Here is an 18,210-nt window from a genome sequence, read left to right as displayed (position 1 = left end):
CATAGATGTTGTTATATGTCAAAATAAGAATATAGAATTAAATTATATTCATAAAATAAATAAATACAAAGAATTACAAGAGAAATTAAGAAATAACAGAGAATTAATATCTGTAGAAATAATATCTGTAATATTATCAATAAATGGATTAATACATGAAGAGTCTATAAGAAGATTAAAATCACTGAAATTCCAATTAAACTTCTCCCAAAATCCTACAAACAATTATTATAAAAAATATGAAAGACTTAATGTTTTACACAGGAAACTCTGGCAGCACATTAGAATAAGAACAATCTAATGCGAGTGTATTAGAAATAAACTCTATTACACAAATAGAGTATATTGAAAAAACTGAAATAAACACTTCTCAATATAAAGAAAATCTAATTGTGGATATATCTATTAATTCTTCTTTTTTGTTCAAAAGTGCTGTATGTATTGAATATCATATTTTTATAACTTCTTAAATAACAAAAAATCTAATTACAATCAAAGAAATACTTTAAACTTAATTATTGTAGTTAGTGTTTTTAAATAGGTTTAATAGTTAACATAAACGTTCAATAGAAAAAGCATTTCTTAAGATGATAAAACCAAACACCAACTCCATTTATTAATTGTTATTATTTTACAATTAAATAAATAATGAAATAAAAAAAAAACAATAAAATTCAAAATAGTTTATGTTTTAATTGATTTTTTTCAATTCCTAAAACAATCCAATAAGTAATAACAGCTGCAATTATAATACAAAGAATTCCTAAAAATATTATTGTAGGAGTATTACCAAGTAATCCCCATTTTCCACGTTTTAAAAAAACAAAATAATTAATTTCAGAAAGGTTGTTATTTGGAATAAAAATTTTCACATAACAATTAACTGACTGACATTCTTCTTTTTCCCCATAAATAACACAACTATTTTTGTCAGTAATAAAACGAAGTGTAGTTTCATTATATACAGTTTGACTTGAATTTAATTCAAACAATGAAATAAAAAATGGTATTTGTGTGTTTCCTAATAGTTGCAATGTTATTTCATACATAGAATTAGGAAGAAGTTCTTGTGTATTGATAATATACAATGTAGTAGAATTATATTCTTGAGTAGCTTTAACATGTGTATTAGGCGGTAATGAATATATTTTTATACCCCTAACAACACAAACAAAAGATATAAGGAGAAAGAAATAAGGGTATTTCATTTAATTGAAAATAAGTTCTTTTTTAGAAATAGGATTGAAAATGGAAGTTTTTGAATAAATTACTAAAACCACTTTTTTAGTTAATTTTTCGTTTCTTAAAAAAATCAAAAATTTAGAAATAAAAATATAACTAATAATTCATCACTTTTTAATATTTTCAAAGAAATAGTTTCTCGCATTTTTTTTTTGAAACTTGTTATAAAAGTTGTTTTTTTTTTCTGAATTATCATATTCATTCTTTTTGTTTTTTTTAAAGCTTTTATCATTAAATATCAGTATAGAAAAATATTATATACAAATACAATTTTATTAAGTCACAGTTTTGAAGAAGAAAAATATGAATAAATAAAATTTATAAAAGAGTAACTAAAAATATCATCAGTTCTTCGTTGATTTGAATTTCAAAAAGAGAAAATAACTTATTTTTCTTCTCAAGAAAAGCATTAAAAAGAAATAAAGAAAAAATATGGCACACAAAAATGGGTAAAAAAAATAAATAGTAAAAAATTAAATAAAATTATAGTTTTAATTGAGAGGGTTGAGAAAAAAAAAAAAAGAGAAGAAAAGAAGAAAACCCGAAAAGATAGGAAAAAGAAAGTATAAAAATCAATACCAAATGAGCAAAAATTCTACCAAATTCTAAAGAAAGAAAAAGAAAAGAATAAAACCATGTTCTTATAAGAATAAAAGAAGAGGAATTTGCATTCAAAGGGCATTCTTACAATCTTAAAGAACAAAAACATCTTATAATTATAATACAAGGATGTCAAACTACACTGCTGGGACTAGTATTACAAGCCCTTCAGGAGATGTTTATCTTGTTCATGGACTTATTTCTAGAGGAGGATTCAGTAGTGTTTATACTGCTCATCTTCATCCAGACCGGACACAAATTTATGCGATTAAAGTAATAGATAAAAGAAAAATACATGGAAAAATGGTAGAACATATTGAACGTGAAATTTCTATTGCAAAAGATGTACATCATCCATATATATTAGGAATGAAAGATGTAATTGAAACTCAAGTTCAATATTTAATGATAATGGATTATGTAGAAGGAGGAGAATTATTTGAAGTATTAAAAACAGAAGGGATTTTATCATTAAGACAAAATATTACAATATTGACTCAAATATGTGAAGCTGTTTCTTATTTACATGAACGTTGTATTTGTCATCGTGATATTAAACCTGAAAATGTATTATGTACAAATTGTGAAGAACCATTTGATATTAAGCTTGCTGATTTTGGTCTTGCTGTTAGGTTTGATGAAGAGCCTATGACAACGAGTTGTGGAACATTACATTATGCAGCACCAGAAATTGTTGGAACAGCAAAGACGTATACTGAAGCATGTGATATGTGGTCAATAGGGGTATTAGCATTTGTACTATTAACAGTTAGTTTTCCATTTGATGGAACAGTGGAAGAAGTTAAACAAAAGATATGTGAAGGAAATGTTGATTGGAATAGAATGAAAGGAAAAGATACTTGTGAAGAAGCTATTGATTTTGTTGAAAAGTTATTAGTAGTAGATTCAAGTAAAAGAATGACTGCTCAAGAATGTCTAGAACATCCATTTTTACATTTATTAGATGTAGAAACAGATATTGATATTCCATTAGATATTATAGATGATTTTGAGTTGTAAAAATTGTTTAAATTTTTAATTGCATTTGTTGTTTAGTGATATTGGGCTTTTATGTAGAATTATTAAGAAGTTATGTAAATGAATATTTCAATTATACTCACTTTGTAATATTGAAAATATTTGAGCATCATAATAAGTGCCATATAATAGTATTCGTTCTCGTTGAATTCCTTCTTTTATTAAATGAAGTCGTTCACAAACATTTAAACTTGGTTGATTAGTTATTGCGACTTTCAATTCAATTCTATGAAAATGAAGTTCTGTAAAAATAAATGATATCATTTTTCTTAATGACTGTGTCATTATTCCATGATGTTGAAATTTTGGAGATAACCAATATCCTACTTCACAACATGAATTAGTAAAGTCAGTACTTTGAATTCCTATTAATCCACAAAATTCATTATTTTTATTTAATCGAATAGAAAATACTTTTTGTTGATAATTTCTCAACGTCTCTTTAACAAATAATTCACTATCACTGAGATCTTTTACAAAATCAACAAAACTTAAAAACGTTCTTAATTCGTTTCTATATTGATTTATAGTATTAAATATTTCTTGTTCATCTCCTTCAATTAATTGTCTTAAATAAATTGTGTCATTTACAATAATATTGTTTGTCATTGTATTTTTTAGTTTTAAAGTTACTTCTTTTAATTTGAATTTATTTGTTTTTTATTTTAAATCAAAGTTTATTTAATTTAAAAATTTAATTTTTAATTTGAGTTATTCATTTTTTAATTCTTAGACTATTCTATTTTTCTGATAATAACTATTTATGTCTTATTCTACAGATATTATCTATTCTCTATTAAACATATATTATTTTATATAACTTCTTCTTATATTAAATTCAATTAGAAATATTTATTCTAAAAATAAAGACTTATTATTATTATCTATTTTATTTGTATTTTTCATTATTTTCTTAGTGACTAATTCTTATTTCATTTTTTTCTATAAATTCGTGTATTCTTCTCAAACTCCATTAAAAAAAACAATTTAGTAAATTAGATTCTTTCAAATATTAATTCATAAAAAATGTTATAATATTTATCATACAAAAAAGAAGAATTTTAATAGACTATAAGAAATAATAATTCAAAAAATTTTCTTATTCTTTAAATAATTAAAATACTTTGTTATTTTATTTAAAATTGTTTTATCGAATTTTCAATTAACAACAATATTAAAAAACTGTATAACAAAAAGTAAGTATGAAAATGAATATCTTAATGAAAAAAAAAAGATTACTTTGTTATTTAAAAGATTTTAATAAAAAACAATAATAAGAAAATTTTTGTTATTCACAAAAAACAAAAAATTCTTAATTCTTCTAAAGTTTCTTTGAAGAAAATTCAAGAGACTTTTGTTTTTCAAAAAGAGACACATTGAAGGAAGTAAATAGTAATGTAATTAATTTAATTTGTTTAAAGCATCCATGACTTGTTTATTCATATCATCTGTTAAAGGCTAACAAGATTAGTATTAAAACTTGAATATCTTTGTGATGAAAAAACAAACGGTCAAAACAGATTGAACATAATTATCTGAAACTATAGGAAAGAGAGGAATAACAACTAACATTGCTATAGTAACTCCAAAGAGTATAAAAGCAAGTTTTAGAACAGTTAGTGAAAAGAGTTTTTCAGCAAGTTCAGACACCATAGTTAAACAAAATTAGAAAAAGAGTTCTTTTAATTTTTAGATCAATCATGGAAAAGGAGCAACCCCAAACTTCTCAAATGGGTAAATACATTGTTGAATTAGAAAATATTGAACATCAAACAAATAATATTGAAGATATGTTTGTTATTTATTTTTTCTTTAATAGAAAAAAATAAATTACTATTAGGTTAATGTTGTGTTGTTATGATATTAATCAACATCAGTCTGAATATAATCAAATTGTTGATGATGTAAATCAACTTAATACCAATTTACTTTCTATTCAAGAAAAGCAAAAAAAGTTATCTTCTATTATAGAGTCAAATCAACAACAAGCTGATAAATTAACTCGATTAATTATGTTAAAAAACCCTGACTTACTAAATTCTTATAATGGTACTTTATTACGAAAAAAGTCATTATGTGAAATAGAACAAATGATTGTTTTACTTTCTCAACAAATACAATTACTTCAAAATAAAATAGATAATATTACTTTTAAATCTCTTCCTATTGAACAAATAAATTACCTTAAAAATCAACTAATAAAACAGTTTGTTATCCTTTTTTTTTATTAAGTATTTTTATTTAATATATCACTCTACTTACTTTAAAAGACGACAGTCATTAGGTCAATTAATGATATATTCATCACTTTTGTGATCTTTGAAAATTAAATTATTAAATGATTTTTTTTTGTTAGTCTAATCAATTTTGAAAAAATAAAACTAAAAAGTAATTTTAAATATCAATAAAAATCTTTTCTATCATTCCTTCTTCTAAGAAGATTAGTCTCATCTTATCATTATATTTTGTTAAAATAACATAAATCAATAATCATTTGGAAGTCCAAATTTTGTTGGTTCAAATTCATTAAGTGATTTCAATTGCACATATGCTTTTTCAAAATAAGGATCATTTGCACATTCTTTATCTGGAATAGCTACAGTATAAGCTCCAGATGCAATTCCTGCTTGAACACCAAGTACTGCATCTTCAAATACAATTGCTTGTTTCATGTCAGTACATCCAAGTAAATGACCAGCATGTAAAAATATTTGTGGATTTGGTTTAGCTTCTTTTACATGAGGATCATCTCCAAGAACAATTGCATCAAAATAATTGAGCATCTCTTGGTTTTTAACCATTTTTTGTTCAAAGACAGATTTAGTGGTTGAAGTAGCAAGAGCTATAGGAATGTGATGTTTTTTAAAATAATTTAAAATCTTCATTGCTCCTGGTAATGGTTTTACTGTTGACCATAATTTATTTAAATGATCAATTTTATATTGTATTGCATGTTCAAGTGTGTCATTAATATGAAAAATATCCATTAACCATTTAGTAGCAACCTCAATATGTCTTCCCATCATTTCTTTTTTAATTTCATAAGTAAATTTAGCTCCATTAGCATATTCATCTAAATATTGTTGAGTAACAATTGTATATAATATTTCTGTATCAAGTAGTGTCCCATCAAGATCAAAGATTGCATATTTTATTTGTGGAGTTTCAGACATATTGAAAAGAAATGATATTTTTATTAATTTAGTTTCTTTTTTTTTATATGATTTTTCTGTTTGTTATTTTCACTTTTTTATATTTATTAAATTCTTTTACTATTTTTTATAGTACTTTTTATCTTTTCTAAAACCAAAGCCGTAAATATGTTCATTCTATAAGTTCGAAAAGAACTAAGAATAAGTTGGCTCATTATATTATTCATGTCACAACCACAAAACTATTCTTTCTCTAACTTATCACCAAGAAGAACTGTTATGACACCTAAGTTCATGCTTGAACATGAACGATTAACGGAACAAGTACAAGCATCAGTTCGCACTACCTCAACTCCACCTTCTTTATCAACAACCCCAAAAGAGCATGAAAGAAAAGAATGGATCAAATCACATCGAACAACTACTAGTTTAAGTTCTTATTCTAGAAGAACTTCATCAAATGCAAAGCAATTTCTTGGTCGTTCAAAAACACTTGAAGAAGATAATGAAATGTTTAAACCTACAACCCCACCATCTCCATCATTTGTTCCAGTTGTACCTAGAATGTGGGTTGCAATGAATCGTCAACCAACAAAAGAAGAAATATGTAAATCTCCAGAGATATATAAAGATTGTTTGTTGTTAGTTTTCATTTAAATTAATCAAATATAATATAATATTTATCTTTCTAGTTAATTGTTTTGCTGAAGATAGTCAAGGATGGAAAGAAAAATCAATATTAGATCAGTTACCTTTTTATGCTATTGCTAAAGAACTTAAAATTCAAATATGTACTTGGAATATTAATCAAGGTTTATATGATCAAGAAATTGTTGATAAATGGACATCATTATTATCAGAAAAACCAGATATTGTTGCTCTAGGTGTTCAAGAATTAGATATGAGTGTTGATGCAATTATAACTGGAAAAAAATATAGTGAGCGAGCAGAACAATGGAAAGATGTTATTTGTAAATCTGTTAATAGGAATGGAGGAAATGAATATGATGAATCAGGATGGTATCAGCTTTGTGGAATTGTATTATTTGTATTTGTTCATAAACATATTAAGAGCCAAATTAAAATGTTTGGATTATCAGAATGTCGTACTGGAGCGATGAGTGGAAAATTAGCAAATAAAGGAGGAGTGGCAATTGGAATGAAAATTTATGATTCAACCATTTGTTTTGTTAATAGTCATTTAGCAGCACATCAAGAATTTTGTGAAAGAAGAAATAAAGATTGGGAAGAGATTAGTAAAATGAAAATTAAATATTATAATGGTACATCATCACTTTCTATTCCTTTATTACAACATGACGTAGTAATATGGATGGGTGATTTAAATTATAGAATAGATATGGAAGATAGTGAAGTAAGAAAACTAGTTCAAGAAAAAGATTTAACAACTCTTTATCGTAATGATCAATTATTTAATTCAAGAATAAAGAAGAAAGTCTTTCAAAATTTTAAAGAAGCTAAAATTACATTTTTACCAACATTTAAAATTAAAATTGGTAATGGAGAATATGTAGATAATAGAATTCCTTCATGGTGTGATCGTGTATTATATAAAACAGAAAGAAGACATGGAGTTATTGTAGAAAAATATACATCATTTGAATTATATAATTCAGACCATAAACCAGTTAGTGCATTTATGAAAGTATATTTACAACAAATTAATCAAGAAAAAAAGAAAATGGTTGAAGAATTTATGGATAAAGCTGAGAAATGGTATTCAATGGTTGTTGTTCCAGAGGTATCTGCATCAATGACATATTTTGAATTTAGAGGAGTAAATGTTCTTACAGAGTATAGTCAAGAAATAACTATTGTTAATACAGGAAAATCAAGACTTCATCTTACTCTTATTCAAGATGAACAAAAAGAAAATTTACATCTTTGGGCAAAAGTTCAAATGAGTACTGATAGAATTGAAATTATGGAAGGAAAAGATACAGCAAAAGTAAAAGTTAGTATTAAATTTGATTTACATTCAGCTCATTTGTATCAAGAAAAAGAAGCTTGTAAATTTGCTTTTGAAATAGGAATTAAATATACTAAACATACTATTCCTATTGTTGTCAAAGTTTATCCAAAACAATCTTGTATTGGAATGTCATTAAAAAGTTTATCATTATTAAATCGTCCTGTTCGTGGTAATGTTTTAAATTCTTATCAAGGATTACCTTTTACTATTCCAAAAGAAATTTATAGATTAGTTGATAAACTCTTGTCTCTTAGTAATGAAGAACTTCAAAATTGTTTTATTCAAAAATCAACTCCAACTCAAAGACAAGAGGTTCTTGATTCTATTGATAAAGATAGTCAATTCTTACCAGGAATATTAGCATCAAGTTATTTGGATATTCTTTTAGTTGTATTAGCAGGATTTCAAGACTCATTATTACATGACAATTTTATTTCAGAAATAAAATATTATGTTAATAACCTTGAACTAGCTAAACGTTATGTTATTTATATGATGGAAGAAACTCATAGAAATGTATTTCTTTATATATTAAAAACAATAAAAGAACTTATAGAAAGAGGTCTTGATAGAAGAACTGTTATTCATTTATTTGGACTAACAATGCTTCATACAAAAAAAGATGATTATGAAACTCAACAAATGTGTGAAAGGATACTTACTTTACTTCTTGATTCAATGTAATTCATTAATAAAGTCTCTGTTAATTACCTTTTCATTTACATAATTAATCAATCTTAAATCACTTTCTTTAATCGTTTTATTATTTCATTAATCCCTGTACTATAAATAACTTTTTCTCACTATTATTCTTAATTTATATTAACAAATATAACAAACTTATTCGTTGAGACGGTTCATTACACCAACATCCTGTAATAATTTTCCAAAAATATTCATCACACTCTTTTGGTTTTGGAAGTCTTTTATTTTGACATACAAACATTGCTATATTCCATTCATTTGAAAATTCAAGAGTATCATATGGAAGATGATTATCAATACATTCATAACATAATATTCCAAATGAATAAATATCACTTTCTTTTGTTAATCTCTTCGAATTCCATTGTTCTGGTGGCATATAAATTGGTGTACCAATTTTCTTATCAACAATAGAATCTTTTTCATAACAACTTGATTCAAAATCACATAATTTAGCAACAATACCTGATTTATATTCTTTTTTTGTTGTCAATAATACATTTCCGCTTTTAATATCACGATGAATAATATTAAGATGATGAAGATATGAAAGTGCAATACTAATATCATAACATACACGAATTCTCATTTCTTTTTTTAATTCTTGATTTTTGATTAATTCTCTTAATGAACCAAATGGAACATACTCCATAATTAATACAAGACTTTTTGGTTCATCAACAATACCAAGTGTTTCAACAATATTTGGATGATTTAATATTTTTAATAGCTCGATTTCTCTCTTAAAACAATTATATTCATATTGATAATTTCTGTCAAACATCATTTCTTTAATAGCAACAACTTTTTTTCGAAATGTTCCTTTAAAGACTTGACCATAAGCACCTTGTCCTAACAAACAACCAATGGTATAATCATGTGATGTGCATATAAGTGTATTTGGATTAGTCATCATTGAAGTAGAAATTAAACAACTCAGATTTGATTTTTAAGTTGTTTTTTTTTGCTTTTATTCATTAGAAACTTCATCTTATTAATTTCATTTTATATGCACAAAAAGAGAGATACGAGTGATGATTCAAGTGATGACTCTCTTGAAGATATGAAAGAATCAACTGATTATGATATGAGATTGAAACCAAATCATCCTGAATTACCAATGTGGGTTAGTTCCAATTTACGAATAGTAGTTGAAACATCTAATGACATGTTTAAAGAAGTCAGTGATTATCTTTCAAGAGTAGCTCAAGTCAAAAGTAGAATGGAACACATGCACGAATATCAACTTACACCAACAAGCATCATGACTGCATTTTCATTTGGATCAACACCTGAAGCAATGATTTCAACATTAGAAAAATACTCAAAAAATTATCTTCCTGATAATGTTAAAAGTCAAATCAGACAAGCTGGAGAAAAGAAACAAAATTTTCGATTGGTTTTAATCAATGGAAAATACTATCTTCAAGCTGAAAGTCAAGAACAAATGAAAAAAGTTATGGAAGAAAATTTTAAACAATTTTATGAAGGATCAGCACGTGAAGTAAAAGAGAGTGATGAGTTATACCGAGAACTTGATTTAGACCATCATGTATTTATTATTGAAGTAAAACAAACATCAGTATTTAAACTAAAGAAAAAATGTAAAAAGAAAAAAGTTAGAGTATATGAGGAATATCACTTTTTAAGAGATAAACAAAAAGAACTTCCTATTCAATTAAGAAAAGATTGTTTACGTCCTCATCAAGAAAGAGCTTTACAACAAATATTTGATAATGAAATGGCACGAAGTGGAATTGTTGTGTTGCCTTGTGGTGCAGGAAAAACCTTAACAGCTATTGCTGCATGCTCAAAAATTAAACGGTCTACTATTGTTTTAACTCATACAACTCAAAGTGTTTTTCAATGGAAAGAAGAGTTTTTAAAATGGTCAACAATTAAACCTGATGCAATTAAGTTATGTGTTTCTAGTAAAAAAGAACAACTTGGGGATGATGCATGTGTATTAATTACTTCATATTCAATGCTTTCACATACTGGAGAAAGAGAATATGCTGGTCAAAGAATTATTGATGATTTGTTAAAGAGAGAATGGGGATTTATTATATTTGATGAAGTCCATGGTTCTACAACAGATAATATTGAAAAATTTGTATGTAAAATTAAAGCTCAATGTAAATTAGGATTAACTGCTACATTAATTCGTGAAGATGATAGAATTCGTGATTTAGAATTTATGATTGGTCCAATGTTGTATGAAGCGTCATGGCAAGAACTTGCAAAACAAGGTTATATTGCAAATGCTAAATGTTTTGAGGTGATTTGTCCTATGACAAAAACATATTACTCTGCTTATGTTGAGGCAGACGATAGTAAACTTAAACAATGTTTAGCACAACTCAACCCAAATAAAATAGATGCATGTAAATACTTATTAGAACAACACAAGGCACATGGTGATAAAATTATCATCTTTTGTAATGAGTTAAAACCAGCTGGATTTTATAAAGAAAAATTAAAATTACAAAAATGTTACATGGATGGTAACACTTCTGAAGAGCATAGAAGAAATTTATTAGACCAATTCAGAAGAGATGAAATTAGTGTTATTTTTTGTTCCAAGATTGGAGATGTTGGATTAGATCTTCCTGATGCTTCAGTAGCTATTCAACTTTCATCAAGTTCAGGATCACGAAGACAAGAGGCTCAACGATTAGGAAGAATTTTAAGAGCAAAGGATGGAACAAATAGTGCTTATTTCTATACATTAACATCCAAAGATACAAGAGAAATGTATTTCTCTCAAAGAAGACAACGGGTTATGAGACAAAATGGATATACTTTTAAAGTTATTGATTCAGCTGTGATTAAACCACTTCGAAAGGAAGACCCTGCTAAAGAGGGAAAGGACATTAATTATGTAACTGAAATGCTTAAAAAGAAAGATGAGAAAGGTGTTAAAGAAGTTGTGAAAAAGACAAAAAAGAAAACATAACATTTCCTAATTAGCGTTAAATAAATTATTTTGGTTTTTTAAATTTTAAGTATTTCACATTCATTTTCTGAACTGTTAAAGGTTATGACTTGTATTAGGTGGGAAGTTATTCTTATTTTCATTATTTTAGTGTGTGTTACAATTCCTTTTTTTATGTAATAATTTAACTCTTTACTACAAAAAAGAGTTTATTTGGACTTGGAAGCTTAAATTTTATGAGTGTTAAATGATTATTTAATAAGCAGAGAAAAATATTTAAGAGAGTTTATTTTTAAGATAAGAAAGAATGTATTTATTCTTTTTCATCATTTAAATTTTACTTTTGATTCATTAAATATTTAGTGGTATGGGTTATTCAAACTCTTAATATTTTAATGAAATAAAAGTTAGTTTCAATGTATTTAATGTTGATAGGATTATTTAGAATTAAATACATTTATTGGTAACGTCACGAATATTTTGATTGCTTATTCTAATTGAATTTTTATAAGTCTTTTTTATTTTTAAAATTGGTATTATTATGTTATATTTTGATTTAATTATATTCAATTATTGTCATTATCCAACTTTATTATTCCATCTTTTGTAGTATGTGATAGAATTCTTTAATCTACCTGTTATATTCACAGTTGTTGGAATGAAATAATTATTATGATTTTAACTAAATGACAAATACAATGAACTTGGTTATAATAAAGTTTTATTGTTATGTTAGTTGTTATTATTTGACTAATTCTATAGTAAAAATTAGTGAGACTTGTTATTATAAAGGAGATACATTTTGATTATTTTATTATAACTTACATTGTCATGCATATTTAACTCTCTGTTTAAGTTATTGTATCATTTTTATTTTTGAGAAGTGAAATTTCAAAATACTTATGTATAATGCTCAAAAATCATTTTTTTGTGAATAAAATATACAAGACCAAATAATTGAATTATATAATTTAAATTGAACTATTGTCTAATGAAATAATATTTGAAGTAGACGTGAATTAATGTTCATTTGCTATGTTGGATAAACTTGAGCATGGAGAAGAATAATGTGAGCAATTGATAAAAAGATGTCCTTATTGTATTGGTTATGAATTGTCAATACTATAACAAACAGCACATCAGTGAAAGTTGATATTATGAAGAAATATTCATTGGAATTAACTTCACACATTCTTAACTTCATGACATAAAAATTGTCTGGTGAAAATTACAAAAACTCACCACATTTAATTCCATGATTAAAAGTGCATTGTCAATGTATCTTAAATACTTTTTTTAAATACAATAAATAAACTTTTTTGTCATTTGTCAATATCATTGGAAAAAAATTTACTTCTGTGGTTCTTTTTGCACAACCATTGTTAATCCTCTTCAATAATGAAAAAGACAAAATATATTCCATTGAAATAATCCATAAAGTCATTGGATGTAAATGGTGTTTACCATCTGATCATTAAAGATAAACGATTAAGGAAAATATACAAAAAAATGTTTTAAGACACGACTGTAGTTATTTCAAAAATTCTTATTCAATTCAATCTGTTTTGGGATGATTCATTTACTAAATGTATGACAGTTGTTACTATAAAGTTAACAAAGAGCAATTTAACTATTTTACTAAATGGTGTATATCAAGACTTCTTTCAATTCAAATAACATTACTTGCAACTGAGGTGATTGCATAGAAATGATTGTTTGATAAAAATGGAAATAACACAGAGACATTTTTATTTCTTGTGCCAGTTGATTTAAGAAAATTTCTCACAATTGGCACGGTTGTATTGGGTTAGTGGTTGATGCAATTTATTAGCTATCCCAATTATCAATCAATCTATTGAACATATCTCAATTCGTTTAACTAAAAAAACTAAGAGAAATTCTGGCATTAATTCAGGAGTATTTGGTATATATTATGATGCATATTAAATTGAGAATATGGCACTTAGGTGAATATAACAAATATATTTTGTTTTGAACATTAGTTCATTCGTTGGAATGTTCAATTAATTTCTGACATGTCTATGTTGAATTATTCAAACGACAGTTACTGATGTTGTTTGAAGTTTGTGAAAGATAGTACCAACTCAATAAAATAATATTACATTGTGATAATTGGTTTATTAATTTTCTTTTTGCTGAAGTGGGTATTAAAAAGAATATATGCGTTGTATAATATGATTGTCTATTCATTTTGAGTGTATAAAATAGAATATCTATATAAACAAATCCAACTGTTTTTATTTCGATATACACTCTCATTTTAGAGATATACTGAAATGAAAATGATAAGGAATAAGGAATAAATACTCAAAAGATATTCTTACAAAGAAACATCTCTGTTTTTATTTTAGTCCAATAAATATGCAGACAATCACTACATTTATTTTATTTAGATACTCATTAAAAAAACATTCAATAAATGAAGTGATTCAAAAGTTTTGCTTGAATTGGAAGTAAACCTACAACTAATTTTATTCATTCAAGAATAAACATAACAAAACCTAAAAACTCACAGAAAAAAAAATATAAAAGAACGAATGACTTACATCATTAATTTACTCTTTTATTGAATATCTAAAATTGTATTATTTAAATAAATAAAAAAAAAAATAAACATTAATACACTTATTTTATATTGAATTTGAATAATCCGAGAAGAATGTATTAGTCTATCTGATGTTTATAATTTTCAGTGATAGAGATATTGAATATTTGAAATATCTTTGTTAGTGAGAATTATGTTTATTGATAGATAATATTATTTGATATAGTTCATTTATTTTCATTAAAAAATACTCTAATTTATATATGATGATAATTATTTCGTTAAATCATTGTATTTTACGTTATAATACTTTAGTAAACAAAGAATTTTATGTATTACTTTTGCTTCAAACATATATACTTTTTCAATTTCAATTCTTTAGTAACATCACAATAATAAATGAATGTACACTGTTTAGTATGAATTATTTTGATTCTTATTTATGTGTTGATGATGATACATAATGAAAGTGATACATACAAAAATAATTGTTTGACTATGAAATATACATTATTTAACTTATATTCTTTCAATGAAACATATAAAACAACATAAGATTATCATTCTATAGATAAAACAAATTGCAATATCAATAATATTTATTGTAATAATTTTCATGTTAGAAGCTAATAATTTCAAAGAAAAACTAATAATTAAATAATAAAAAGTATTAATGAACAATAAAAATAATATGTATTATGAGTAAAAAGTAGTATCAATATTTTAATACTTGTATATATGAATAACATATTTTTATTATACTATGATATTAATATAATAGTACAAATGATTATTCAATAAATTTAATGAATCATTTATATGATAGAATTTGTTAGTGTATTAATTCTATAAATATATTCATTTTTTTATTTGATTATTATGAACCATTCTGTAAATACTTTAATAACACAAGTTCGTTTGAATAATCATTAGCTTTTAATGAAATATTAATAAATATGATGAAAAAGAAATACATTATTAATAGAATATTATGTGTTAATGCTTTTATTCAACAATTTGATACTTTTATATTTTAAATTGGTATAAAAATGAAAATTAGAATAAAAACAAGTTAATTTAAGAATAATTATTGAATTGTTTAATTTAATTATGAGATAATACACAATATTTATTTTCTTTTTATTTAATAAAACAAATTAACAACGAATTATGCCAATTTTTATTTTAACACTTCATTCATTGAAGATGAACAAAATGGTTGTTCATATTCTTCATTGATTTGTTTTTCTATTCTTTTTAGTTTATTTTCATTTAATCAATATTGATTATTTTCATTTCAATTACAATGATTAATTTCTGAGTGAAAAGATTTATATATTGTTTTCAACAAAGTGCATTTGATATTCTTATATTTAAATGAATATTGTTAACATTATAAACAATATTTATTTTCTTTACAAACATGAATACCACCATATCCAAATCCAAACAAATAATTATTTGATCAATTATCTAAATAAAATGCATATTGTGTGTATTTATTATCAAATTTCATCACTCCTTTCATTTTTCCATTTGATTCTATTGATAATAAAAATGTTTTTGAATCATTTAATCAACTTTATCAATTTTCTCATTAACATATCCTCAAAATTTATTTCATTTTTCATCTTCAATATTAATAATTATTATATGTTCTTTCTTCCATATTTTTTTGTTTAAATACTGATGTATTAACATTCCAATTATCAATATCTGAATCAAATAGTATATTTGATATTCTTCTTTTTCTGTCCATTCTTCTATTTGTTTAATTACTTTATTTCCTTTCATTCTTTGCTTCTTCTCTTCTTGTATCTGCATCTTTTTAATATTTCATAAATAATATTGATAATTCTTAGTAGTATCATCAATTGATTGTTGAGTATTTGTAATTGATTCTATTCCTTCTTTAATTAATTGCTTGTTTTTGTTTATTAATTCCTCTATTTTAATTTAAATGTAAGTTCAAAATATGGAATGTTTAAATAGTTAAATACACATTATTAACACACCAAGTCACATATTATTTTTATTATTATTCTACTTTAAACAAATGTTATTTCATTTTATTTAATAAGTGTTTTTACTATTTTTTGTTTTTGTATATTTTATTTTTAACAAAAAGTATATAAAAATGGTGTTAATATAAAGTAATGTTGTGTAATTGAATGAAATAAAAATAACTTATCAATAATAGAATATGCAATAATAACCAAAAAGAGTAACGTGATGAAGAATGAAGATAAATTACATAAAAATTTCAATAAAAATGAGAATAGTGTACGAAAATAAAAAAAGAAACAATATAAAAAATATTACAAACATATTTTTAAATCAAATATTTACAAAATAAGTAATTATAGAAAGTATGTATTAAAATATTAAAAGAAGTTGATATGACAAAATATAGTCTTAATTAATCTACCATTAATGAATAAAATAAACAAAAACACAATAAAATTTACAAAAATTTAAGTCACTTAATTCATTTTAAGTTATTGACACATTCTAACAATGAAATTAATCATCAAGAATAAATAAAAAAGTTTATTTCATATTTATGTGATATAATTATTAGGTGTAAATAAGGTGATAGTCATGAATTATATCCATCTTAACTATAATTATAACACAACACCTTATTATTTTATTTAAATCGAATGATAAACAAATAATATCCAAGCTGATGACAAAATGAACAAAATACATACTCAGTCATGTGTTTAACAAAATAAATAATAAACTAACACAACCCAATAGATATACTAAATAATTAAAACGATTAAATAAATGAAGAATCTATAAAACTATAAATTAAAACCATAAATAAATAAGTGTTTATTTTAGAATAAAAAGTATTTATTTCATAAAAACCAAAAATAATCTTTTAGAAAATATTAGTACAAATAACTTTAGTTAAATAGAATTAATCTCAAGTTAATAGTGAAGTTATACATAAATGATAATTATAACAAATGGAAGAATAAAATGGTATTACTGTTGTTGCTAAATATTATATAATAAATTATTTTTCTTTTTAATCACTACAATACTTTGTAATTTATTCTAACATGTTTTTGTCCCTAGTTTCCATTAATTAGTTTTGAAATTTACTCATTATTTACATTTCATCTATTGTCATTGATAAAACTTCTTTGTACCTTCGATATGACTTTTTATTCTAATGTTATTGAAGTTAATTAGTGATGTTCTATTCCAATGGAATATTTAGGCATTATTCCTGTAGTGATGTTTCTTATTACTACTTTCAAAATATCAATTGAATTGAAACAATTTGTTGTTGTAGTTTTTTTGATTTTTTCTATGTCTTTTACATTACATACTCTTTCTTTTAGTTAATTTTCTTGTGAAATATCCGTTGTATTTTTATTGTATTTTCTTGAACGAATATATCAGTCTTCAATGGTTATTTAAAATTCAAATATTTGTTTTCTGATACCAATGATGTTTGTTTTTATTCAGTGATGAATGGTATTATTATTGAAGTTATTTTGAAATGCTTAATAACCATTTTTATTTGATGTTATTATAACTGGTTTTAATTATGATAACATTAATTGTGATGGTTATTAGTGAATAGAATTGATGATATTTATTAGGTTGGTTGAATTGATACAAAGACTTTATATTCAAAAGTGTTAAAAGAGTATTTACTTTCAAGTAAGCATTAAATGAAATAAACATTTATAATAAATGAATTAATTCAAGTTGTAAGGATGAAGAGAACCCCATTTCTTTCCCGTTTCAACAGTAACTACAAGAGGAACTTCAAGTTTGACAATATGTTCCATTAGATGTTTTAATGTAACACAAACTTCATCAAGTAAATGATCAGGTACTTCTAAAACGATTTCATCATGAATATTTAATAAGAGTTGAACACCTACCCAACTTGAATGTAATTTCTTGAATATTTCAATCATACACATTTTGATAATATCAGCAGCAGTACCTT

The 18,210-nt window shown here is 24.2% G+C and overlaps 8 protein-coding genes across 8 annotated transcripts, besides 1 other annotated feature; 4 read left to right on the top strand and 4 right to left on the bottom strand.

Moving 5' to 3' along the window:
* Position 1: 1 nt before the first annotated feature.
* Positions 2 to 424: a repeat region.
* Positions 425 to 674: 250 nt separating this feature from the next.
* EHI_088500 (uncharacterized protein) lies at positions 675 to 1,208 on the bottom strand (the record flags this gene model as incomplete). The annotated part of the gene is made up of 1 exon (XM_001914104.1): positions 675 to 1,208. One exon carries the CDS (start codon positions 1,206 to 1,208, stop codon positions 675 to 677), a length of 534 nt encoding a protein of 177 aa, XP_001914139.1.
* A 763-nt stretch (positions 1,209 to 1,971) lies between these two features.
* On the top strand, positions 1,972 to 2,950 carry EHI_088490 (protein kinase, putative; the record flags this gene model as incomplete). Its single annotated transcript, XM_644566.2, has 1 exon — positions 1,972 to 2,950. One exon carries the CDS (start codon positions 1,972 to 1,974, stop codon positions 2,860 to 2,862), a length of 891 nt encoding a protein of 296 aa, XP_649658.1. The 3' UTR covers positions 2,863 to 2,950.
* Positions 2,950 to 3,489, bottom strand: EHI_088480 (acetyltransferase, GNAT family; the record flags this gene model as incomplete). The annotated part of the gene is made up of 1 exon (XM_644565.1): positions 2,950 to 3,489. One exon carries the CDS (start codon positions 3,487 to 3,489, stop codon positions 2,950 to 2,952), a length of 540 nt encoding a protein of 179 aa, XP_649657.1.
* Positions 3,490 to 4,580: 1,091 nt separating this feature from the next.
* Positions 4,581 to 5,111, top strand: EHI_088470 (uncharacterized protein; the record flags this gene model as incomplete). Its single annotated transcript, XM_644563.1, has 2 exons — positions 4,581 to 4,672; positions 4,721 to 5,111. The coding sequence occupies 2 exons, from the start codon at positions 4,581 to 4,583 to the stop codon at positions 5,109 to 5,111; spliced, it is 483 nt and encodes a 160-aa protein (XP_649655.1).
* Positions 5,112 to 5,288: 177 nt separating this feature from the next.
* EHI_088460 (HAD hydrolase, family IA) lies at positions 5,289 to 6,057 on the bottom strand. The gene has a single exon (XM_644562.2). It carries the CDS (start codon positions 6,051 to 6,053, stop codon positions 5,364 to 5,366), a length of 690 nt encoding a protein of 229 aa, XP_649654.1. The 5' UTR covers positions 6,054 to 6,057; the 3' UTR covers positions 5,289 to 5,363.
* Positions 6,058 to 6,257: 200 nt separating this feature from the next.
* Positions 6,258 to 8,709, top strand: EHI_088450 (inositol polyphosphate 5-phosphatase, putative; the record flags this gene model as incomplete). Its single annotated transcript, XM_644561.1, has 2 exons — positions 6,258 to 6,666; positions 6,725 to 8,709. The coding sequence occupies 2 exons, from the start codon at positions 6,258 to 6,260 to the stop codon at positions 8,707 to 8,709; spliced, it is 2,394 nt and encodes a 797-aa protein (XP_649653.1).
* Positions 8,710 to 8,842: 133 nt separating this feature from the next.
* Positions 8,843 to 9,643, bottom strand: EHI_088440 (protein kinase, putative; the record flags this gene model as incomplete). The annotated part of the gene is made up of 1 exon (XM_644560.2): positions 8,843 to 9,643. The coding sequence occupies one exon, from the start codon at positions 9,641 to 9,643 to the stop codon at positions 8,843 to 8,845; it is 801 nt and encodes a 266-aa protein (XP_649652.2).
* A 96-nt stretch (positions 9,644 to 9,739) lies between these two features.
* On the top strand, positions 9,740 to 11,686 carry EHI_088430 (DNA repair helicase, putative; the record flags this gene model as incomplete). The annotated part of the gene is made up of 1 exon (XM_644559.1): positions 9,740 to 11,686. One exon carries the CDS (start codon positions 9,740 to 9,742, stop codon positions 11,684 to 11,686), a length of 1,947 nt encoding a protein of 648 aa, XP_649651.1.
* Between the last annotated feature and the right edge of the window lie 6,524 nt (positions 11,687 to 18,210).

Source organism: Entamoeba histolytica, genomic scaffold (genome assembly GCF_000208925.1).
Source record: "Entamoeba histolytica HM-1:IMSS scf_1104750517653 genomic scaffold, whole genome shotgun sequence".
NCBI classification, from domain to species: domain Eukaryota; phylum Evosea; order Mastigamoebida; family Endamoebidae; genus Entamoeba; species Entamoeba histolytica.
Note: the sequence above shows the minus strand (reverse complement) of the source record. Positions and strands in the feature narration are given on the sequence as shown.